Genomic DNA, 10521 nt, shown 5'->3' with positions numbered 1-10521 from the left:
ACTCCCAGACTCCTCTGGGAGCAAATAGTTGTCCTTGAAAAGAATGAAAACAAGATTATAAATGTTCTAAATTAGAAAGCAGTCAAATACTCATAAAATAAAATGAATAAAATAAAAAATAAACTAAAAAACGAGCCACAACTAGGGCACCTGCTGGACGCTGGGGGGGGACCTTGACACCCAAGGAGACAGAAGGAACCCCCGAGCGGCTGGGTAGGATGTAGGGGGCAGTGAGGGGGGAGGAGAAGTGGAGATTGGACAGGACCAGCACCCCTGAGGGGTGGCTGGGAGAGGGGAGGGGTTCCCATGCCTGGAGGGACCCTAGGGGGCTTGGAGGATCAGGGAAGGTGCAGTGGGTGTTTCCCCCACCCACTTGGGCCCAGGAAGCCTGCTGGGGTCCCAGGCCAGGTCCTCCAACTTCTGGGGCCCCCTCTGGCTGTGCTGGTCCTGGGCGGGAGGGGAAGAAGAGGAGAAGTGGATGGGAGGGGCCCTCCAGGATTGGAGGATCAGGGGGGAGTGCACCTAGCATTTCCCCTACCCACTTGGGCTCCAGGGAGCCTGCTGGACTCCCGAGCCTGGTCCTCTGCCCTCTGAGGCCCCCTCTGGCCGTGTGGGTCCTGGAGGTGTAGGATGGAGGAAGCAGGGGGAAAGAGGATGAGAGGTGGACAGGGGGGCCCTCCAGGACCAGAGGATCAGGGGAAGCACAGCAGGTGTTTCCCCGTACACTCATGCCCCAGGAAGCCTGTTGGGCTTCTGGTCTGGTCCCTGCATTCCAGGGCCCCTTCTGCCCACGTGGGTCCTAGGGGCATGGTGGGTGGGAAGAAGAAGAGAGGCCAATGGGAAGGGACCCTCCAGGATCAGAGGGAATGCAACTAGCATTTCCCCTGCCCACTTGGGCCTGGGGAGCCTGCTGGGGTCCCGGACCTGGTCCTCCACCCTCCAAGGCCAGAGGCACTCCTGGGTCCCTCCTGCCACACTGAGCAAAAGCCCCACTCCCCCCAGGGCCTTTTCTGGCCCTGTGGGTCCTAAACATAGGCCCCACCCACTGCCTAAACCCCGCCCCTGCATAAGCCCCATCCTCCACAGCCAAGGACTTTTCAGCTTTTTTTTTTTTAAATCCTCCTCTTTTTTGCCACTGTAGTTCTGTTTTACCTCCAGGTTGTTGTTTCATCTCTATTTTAATTTTTAAAAGTTTTTCTAACATATCTGTTAGTTATCTAATATTATTTTATCTTTTACTCTTTGTTATTGTTCTGTTCCTTTCCTTCTTTTCTTTTTTTTTTTTTGGCTGCCCATGCAGCTTGCAGGATCTTGGTTCATGAGCTGGGGGTCAGGCCTGAGCTCCTGTAGTGGGAGCTCCAAGTCTGAACCATGGGAATAAAAGAGAACCTCAGACCCCAGGGAATATTCATTGGAGTGAGGTGTCCTGGAGGTTCTCATCTCGGCACCAACACCCAGCTCTACCCAACAGCCTACAAACTCCAGTGCTGGAAGCCTCAGGACAAACAACCAGTAAGACAGGAACACAATCCCACCCATTAAAAAAAGAAAAATGAGAGAACAAAAAAATATGTCACAGAAAAAGGAGCAAGGTAAAAACCTACAAGACCAAATAAATGAAGAGGAAATAGGCAATCTACCTGATAAAGAATTCAGAGTAATGATAGTAAACTTATGCAGAAACTAGGAGATAGAATGGAGGCACGGATTGAGAAGATACAAGAAATATTTAACAAAGATCTAGAAGAACTAAAGAACAAACAAACAGAGATGAACAACACAATAACCAAAATGAAAAATACTCTACAAGGAATCAATAACAGAATAACTGAGGCAGAAGAACAAATAAGTGAGCTGTAAGACAGAATGGTGGAAATAACTGCCAAGGAGCAGAATAAAGAAAAAAGAATGAAAAGAATTGAAGACAATCTCAGAGACCTCTGGGACAACACTAAATGCACCAATATTCTAATTATAGGGGTCCCAAAAGAAGAAGAGAAAAAGAAAGGTCTGAGAAAATATTTGAAGAGGTTAGAGTGGAAAACTTCCCTAACATGGGAAAGGAAATAGTCACCCAAGTCCAGGAATCAGAGAGAGTCCCACACAGGATAAACCCTAGGAGAAACACACCAAGACACATATTAATCAAACTAACAAAAATTAAATTCAAAGAAAAAATATTAAAAGCAGCAAGGGAAAAGCAAAAAATAACATACAAAGGAATCCCTATAAGGTTATCAGCTGATTTTTCAGCAGAAACTCTAAAGGCCACAAGAGAGTGGCAGGATATACTTAAAGTGATGAAAGAGAAAAACCTACAACCAAGATTAATCTACCCAGCAAGGATCTCATTCAGATTCGATGGAGAAATCAAGAGCTTTACAGACAGGCAAAAGCTAAGAGAATTCAGGACCACCAAACCAGCTTTACAATAAAAGCTAAAGAAACTTCTCTAGGCGGGAAACACAAGAGAAGAAAAAGATCCACAAAAACAAACCCCAAACAATTAAGAAAACGGAAATAGGAACATACATATCGACAATAACCTTGAATGTAAATGGATTAAATGCTCCAATCAAAAGACACAGACTGGTTGAATGGATACAGAAAGAAGACCCATATATATGTTGTCTACAAGAGACCCACTTCAGACCTAGGGACACATACAGACTGAAAGTGAAGGGATGGAAAAAGATATTCCATGCAAATGGAAATCAAAAGAAAGCTGGAGTAGCAATACTCGTATCAGATAAAATAGACTTTAAAATAAAGACTGTTACAAGAGATAAGGAAGGACACTACATAATGATCAAGGGATCAATCCAAGAAGAAGATATAACAATTATAAATATTTATGCACTCAACATAGGAGCACCTCAATACATAAGGCAAATGCTAACAACCATAAAAGGGGAATTGACAGTAACACAATAATAGTAGGGGACTTTAACACCCCACTTATACCAAGGGACAGATCATCCAAACAGAAAATAAATGAGGAAACGCAAGCTTTAAATGACACAGTAGACCAGATAGATTTAGTTGATATTTATAGAACATTCCACCCGAAAGTGGCAGAATACACTTTCTTCTCAAGTGCACACAGAACATTCTCCAGGAGAGATCACATCTTGGGTCACAAATCAAGCCTCGGAAAATTTAAGAAAACTGAAATCGTATCAAGCATCTTTTCTGACCACAACGCTATGAGATTAGAAATCAATTACAGGAAAAAAACCTGTAAAAAACACAAATACATGGAGGCTAAGCAGTGTGCTACTAAATAACCAAGAGATCACTGAAGAAATCAAAGAAGAAATAAAAAAATACAAAGAAACAAATGACAATGAAAACACAACAACCCAAAACCTATGGGATGCAGCAAAAGCAGTTCTAAGAGGGAATTTTATAGAAATTCAATTTCACCTCAAGAAACAAGAAAAATCTCAAATAAACAACATAACCTTACACCTAAAGCAACTAGAGAAAGAAGAACAAAGAAAACCCAAAGTCAGTAGAAGGAAAGAAATCATAAAAATCAGAGCAGAAATAAATGAAATAGAAATGAAGAAAACAACAGCAAAGATCAATAAAAGTAAAAGCTGGCTCTTTGAGAAGATAAACAAAACTGATAAACCTTTAGCCAGACTCATCAAGAAAAAAAGGGAGAAGACTCAAATCAATAGAATTAGAAATGAAAAAGGAGAAGTAACAACTGACACTGCAGAAATACAAAGGATTATAAGAGACTACTACAAAAAACTGTATGCCAATAAAATGGACAACCTCGAAGAAGTGGACAAATTCTTGGAAAGGTACAATTTTCCAAGACTGAACCAGGAAGAATTAGAAAATATGAAGAGACCTATCTCAAATAATGAAATTGAAACTGTAATTAAAAATATTCCAACAAACAAAAGTCCAGGACCAGATGGTTTCACAGGCGAATTCTATCAAACATTTAGAGAAGAGCTAACACCCATCCTTCTCAAACTCTTCCAAAAAATTGCAGAGGGAGGAACATTCCCAAATTCGTTCTACGAGGCCACCATCACCCTGATACCAAAACCAGACAAAGATATCACAAAAAAAGAAAATTACAGACCAATATCACTGATTAACATAAATGCAAAATTCCTCAACAAAGTACTAGCAAAAAGAATCCAACAACACCTTAAAAGGATTGTACACCATGATCAGGTGGGATTTATCCCAGGGATGGAAGGATTCTTCAATATACATAAATCAATCAGTGTGATATACCATATTAACAAATTAAGGAATAAAAACCATATGATCATTTTAGTAGACGCAGAAAAAGCTTTTGACAAAATTCAACACCGATTCATGATAAAAACTCCAGAAAATGGGCATAGAGGGAACCTACCTCAACATAATAGAGGCCATCCACATATGACAAACCCACAGCAAACATCATTCTCAATGGTGAAAAACTGAAAGCATTTCCACTAAGATCAGTAACAAGACAAGGATGTCCAGTCTTGCAAGACAAGGATGTCCACACTCGCCACTCTTATTCAAGATAGTTTTGGAAGTTTTAGCCATGGCAATCAGAGAAGAAAAAGAAATAAAAGGAATACAAATTGGAAAAGAAGAAGTAAAATTATTACTGTTTGCAGATGACATGATACTATACACAGAAAATCCTAAAGATGCCACCAGAAAGCTACTGAAACTAATCAATGAATTTGGTAAGGTTGCAGGATACAAAATTAATGCACAGAAATCTGTGGTGCTCCTATACACTAACAAGGAAAAATCAGAAGGAGAAATTAAGAAAACAACCCCATTTACCATCGCAACAAAAAGAATAAAATAACTAGGAATAAACCTACCTAAGGAGGCAAAAGACCTGTACTCAGAAAACTTTAAGACACTGATGAAAGAAATCAAAGATGACATAAACAGATGGAGAAATATACCATGTTCCTGGATTGGAAGAATCAACATTGTGAAAATGACTATACTACCCAAAGCAAACTACAGATTCAATGCAATCCCTATCAAATTACCAATGGCTTTCTTCACAGAATTACAACAAAAAAGTTCATAATTTGTATGGAAACACAAAAGACCCTGAATAGCCAAAGCAATCTTGAGAAAGAAAAACGGAACTGGAGGAATCAGGCTCCCCGACTTCAAACTATACTACACACCTACAGTAATCAAGACAGTATGGTACTGGCAAAACAGAAAACAGAAATATAGAGCAATGGTACAGGAGAGAAAGCCCAGAGATAAACCCATGCACATATGGTCACCTAATTTATGATGAAGGAGGCAAGAACATACAATGGAGAAAAGACAGCCTCTTTAATAAGTAGTGCTGGGAAAACTGGACAGCTACATGTAAAAGAATGAAATTAGAGCACAACCTAACACCATACACAAAAGTAAACTCAAAATGGATTAAATAACTAAATGTAAGACCGAACACTATAAAACTCTTAGAGGAAAACATAGGAAAAACACTCTTTGACATAAATCACAGCAAGATCTTTTATGACCCACCTCCTACAGTAATGAAAATAAAAACAAAAATAAGCAAACAGGACCTAATTAAACTTAAAAGCTTTTGCACAGCAAAGGAAACCATAAACAAGATGAAAAGAAAACCTTCAGAATGGGAGAAAATATTTGCAAACGAAGCAATGGACAAAGGATTAATCTCCAAAATATACAAACAGCTCATGAAACTCAATATCAAGAAAACAAACAACCCAATCAAAAACATGGGTGGAAGACCTAAATAGACATTTCACCAAAGAAGACATACAGATGGCCAAGAGGCACATGAAAAGATGCTCAAAATCACTAATTATTAGAGAAATGCAAATCAAAACTACAATGAGGTATCACCTAACACAAGTCAGAATGGCCATCATCAAAAAAATCTACAAACAATAAATGCTGGAGAGGGTGTGGAGAAAAGGGAACCCTCCTGCACTGTTGGTGGGAATGTAAATTGATACAGGCACTGTGAAGAACAGTATGGAGGTTCCTTAAAAAACTAAAAATAGAACTACCATATGATCCAGCAATCCCGCTACTGGGCATATACCCTGAGAAAACCACAATTCAAAAAGACACAGGTACCCCAATGTTCATTGCAGCATGATTTACAATAGCCAGGACATGGAAACAACCTAAATGTCCATCCACAGATGGATAAAGGAGATGTGGTACATATACATAATGGAATATTACTCAGCCATAAAAAGAAATGAAATTGGGTCATTTGTAGAGATGTGGATGGTCTAGAGTTTGTCATACAGAGTGAAGTAAGTCAGAAAGAGAAAAATATCGTATATTGACGCATATATATGGAATCTAGAAAAATGGTACAGATGAACCTATTTGCAGGGCAGGAATAGAGACGTAGACGTAGAGAACGGACATGTGGACACAGGGGGAAGAGGAGGGTGGGATGAACTGGGAGATTAGGATAGACATATATACACTACCATGCATAAAAAATAGCTAGCTAGTGGGAACATGCTATAAAGCACAGGAAGCGCAGCTCGGTGCTCTGTGATGGGTGCTCCGTGATGGGTGTGATGGGGGAGGGAGTGGGAGGGAGGTCCAAGAGGGAGGGGATATAGGTATACATATAGCTGATTCACTTCATTGTACAGCAGAAACTAAGACAACATTGTAAAACAATTCTACTCCAATGAAAAGAATATGATAGAAGAATGAAAAACAAATAGCCAATTGTGCCTTCTATACACAGAGAATAATACAAGACAAAAATTCTTGCCCTTATGGAACTTCTGTTCTTATGGAATATAATAGTTATATCAATAAATGTAAATGGCATAATATGTCCCCTTAAAGACTCCTAGATTTAATAAAAACCAACAAACCCCCCAAATTTGTGCTATATATCAATATGAATTCAAAACAAAAGGCCTCAGAAAGAATAAAAGACATATCAGGCAAATGAAAACAAAAAGAAAGAAAGCAGGGTTGAGATACTAAGGACAGATAAGTTTAATTTAAAGACAAATTAACTGAGCAAAAATATCTAGATTGTGTGGAGGAATATGCTTCTTAGTGTCCTTGATACTAATGCAACACCAGAGGTATCTTTGCTTGTGGAGAGTCCCCAATAACAGGTATTGACAAATAACAAAGACAGAAGAAAAGTAGGAGCTAATAAAAGGAAAAAGTGACATAAAAAGATGTTTTTCTATTGGAAAATGATAGAATCCACCAATTATTGGCTGAGGTAAAGCTCAGCAGTATAAGTACCACACATGATCTTTTTGATTTTTTTCAACAAAAATCTAACACCAAATGCCATGTGGGTTCCATCTCTACTTGCACTAACTGTGTGATGTTAAGCAAGTCATTTAACCAATTTGGGATTCAGTTTAATCACTTGTAAAATGAGGTGGTGGGATGCGATGACCTTTCAGGTGAAATATATCTTTAATCCTGTGATTTCACTGTTATCAAAATATATAGGACCTTGATGTTTCAAATATATATGGAATACTGACTTAAACATAAAATATATTTGGAAGAAATTATTCTTGACTGTACCTTTCACTTTTCAATGTTACAACCTCTTGCTTTGTCTGATTCAGAAGAGTTTTGTTTATTTCCAGTTCATTTTCTGAAAGATTAATTCTTCTTTTTAAGTTAGCTTCTTGCCTTTCTTTTGCAGTCAGTTCTTCCTGTAAAGTTTTATATATTTGTTGACAAGTCATTAAAGAGTCTTCCTTTTCTTTAAGCAATCTGGTGTGCCTAAAATGGAATAAGAAAAGAAAACAACCAATATGCATTAAATACTATATTTTTATGTTTATCAAAGATATATAAATATCTCATTTAAAACTAAAGAGTATAACTTTAATTTTTAAAATAAGAACGTTATGTAAATGAATAGTTCTGCGATTTAAAATTTTTCCCATCCAGGCAAAGGCAAAATCAATGAATAGTTTCAATATATTATAAACTTGAATTAGGTATTGTCTATGTAAACAATACAATAAGAAAAGCTAAGTACATTTTAAATGTTATTTAAAATATGGTTTCAAATTCAATTACTAAAACTATTAAATAAAAAATTTGCAGTGTATACCGTGACTCAGAAATAATGGATTCGAACTTCAGTTTTCTAAGTTCTCTTTGACACTCATCAGCTTCATTAGATTTATTCCTAAAATAATACAAAAGAGGTTCAAATATTTTATTTCAAAATAGTTGAAGTGTAATTTTTTTCCCTTTTTTAAAAACAGGTTTTCCCTTTATTACTTTTCCTATCTTTATATTCTATTTGTGGTTACATATGCAGATTTCCTTGAAATTAGAAATATATAGTCAAAGGGTTTTTGTTTGCCAAAAAATAACCTAATCTGTTAGTCCAATTATATGTGCTTTTCCATATCATTATTTTACTCATCCATAAAAAAATTTCTTAGCATCTTCATATTATTATTTCTTTAAAGAAATAAATATTCAGTCCACTTCTATAATGGCCAAGTAATCTCCTATCAGACTGATCTGCATTTAAATAAAATGTCTAAGCTTTAGACAACATTTAAAAAGCAAACAAAAGAAAATACCCCTATGTGAAAGTGACCAAAAGCAGGAAGATTCTGGAGGAACATTGACACTGAGAATGAGGTGACAGCCATGGGGTCAGGGTTTTTTGTTGTTGTTGTTTTTTTAATGATTTTAAACCTGAGGGCAGGCCCCAGTCTGCACCATACAGAACCAAAATTCTGATAGAAAACTGGTAGAAAACTCACAGTCATTCTGGCTTGAAGAACTACAAGACAGTGTTTGGGGACAACCACAGCTGCAGGAAAGTGAAAAGTGAACCCCAAATGGGAGTGAGCCAGTGGGAGGGAATCCCAAATACTGCATATAAACTCTGCCCATATGTCTGGCTGAGCCCTGAACTACAGGTGCCCTGGGCAGACTCAAAGCAGCCTAGTTAAAGATGAAAGAACTGAACTGAGATTTCAGCTGTTGCCATAGAGACAGAGTTTGCATTTTGAGGCCAACCAAATTAATTGCCTGCTTAAAGCAACACCACTCCTACCACCACCACCACCACCAACAGTATTTAGAGAAATATAACAGAATCTAGAATTTCCATAACATAACATTCACAATGTCCAGAATATAAAAAAATTACTCAACATAGGAAGACACAGAAAAGCATGACCTATTCTAAGGAGAAAAGACAGTTAATAGGGACTGACTCTGAGATGACCCGGATACTGAAATTAGCAGACAAGGATTTCTGAAGGCACAGTTATAACTCGCTCAAAGACATAAAGGAAAATCTACTTTAACTCGTGAAAAGATAAAAAACCTCAGCAGAGAAATAGAAACCATTAAAAAGAACGAAATGGAAATTCTAAAACTGAAATAGACATTTGTCTTGATCTTATATGATTGGGTTTTGTAACAATACTCAAAAAGTTAACATATTAAGAAAGATTAATATTCCAGTTTGTTTGTATAGACTTCTCATTAATAATTCATTATATGAATGTACCTTTAAATAGCTTTGAAAGCTATTTTAATAAGTTTATAAATGTACAAAAAATGTTAGATTCTTAATGGGTTTGCCCTACTTGCAGAATAACTTTAATTCCTAATAAACAATAATTTATTTATATCATGAATATGAACAGCATTTATTTTTATTAATTTATTTTCTTTTCTAGCTTACAATGATAAAATTGTAAGCTACAGAAAATTACGTAAACAATTATATAACGAATTATTACAAGGAAGAAACTCTTGCAACTACCATCCAGGTAAAAAAATAAAACCTAATCAGCTAGCCTAGAAGCTTCATGTCCTGGGCCTAATAATAGCCAACTCCTTCCTCCCTAAATTGATCATTCTCATGAATTTTATGGTAATCACTGATTTTCTTTGGAGTTGTATTGCCCAAGTTTTATCCCTAAACACTATACTTTAGTTCTACTTTTTCTTTTATGAAAAAATGTTTTTTTAAAACATGTTGTTTCCTTTATTATCCACTTTTTGTAAAATAGCTTTAAGTATTATACTAACATACAATAAACTGCCCACAATTTGACAGATTTGACATACAAACCCATGAAACCATCACCGTAATCAAGCAGCACATGAGCATACTTAGAGCCTAGATACTGGTCTCTAATACCATTCCCATTCAAAGGAACAAGGACTCCTCAGAGAAATGGGTGATTCCAAGGCTGGGGCAGAGTAGCTATACCTGAAACAGTTTGTTATACCGAAAGTAAGGAAGTGCTTATAAAAGAGGACGGGATCATGTTCCAACGTCATTAAGAGCCAGCCGGAAGTGGCCCCCAGTGGCTAAGCTTAGAACAATTTGTGTGCCAAAATAATTAAGTACAATAATGAATTATACGCCATTGAACAAAACAGGAGTTCATGAATCCATACCAATAAGGAAATAAATAATGGGAAGAAGGGAGGCTCCTATCTAAAGTAGAATGCTGAGGGCTTACTAATAAATGGTCAGGG

General features: G+C 37.3%; 1 protein-coding gene across 1 annotated transcript in view; it reads right to left on the bottom strand.

Moving 5' to 3' along the window:
* Positions 1–10521, bottom strand: part of LEKR1 (leucine, glutamate and lysine rich 1) — a 284048-nt gene that overhangs the window by 61575 nt on the left and 211952 nt on the right. Inside the window, exons 10-11 of the mRNA XM_036851365.1 lie at positions 8111–8188; positions 7570–7773 (exon numbers count right to left, since the gene is read on the bottom strand). Of these exons, the coding sequence (XP_036707260.1) occupies positions 7570–7773; positions 8111–8188 (282 nt within the window). The remainder of the gene's footprint in view (positions 1–7569; positions 7774–8110; positions 8189–10521) is intronic.

The sequence above is a fragment of the Balaenoptera musculus genome, chromosome 4, assembly GCF_009873245.2.
Source record: "Balaenoptera musculus isolate JJ_BM4_2016_0621 chromosome 4, mBalMus1.pri.v3, whole genome shotgun sequence".
Lineage (NCBI taxonomy): Eukaryota > Metazoa > Chordata > Mammalia > Artiodactyla > Balaenopteridae > Balaenoptera > Balaenoptera musculus.
This window is presented reverse-complemented; position numbering and strand designations above follow the sequence as displayed.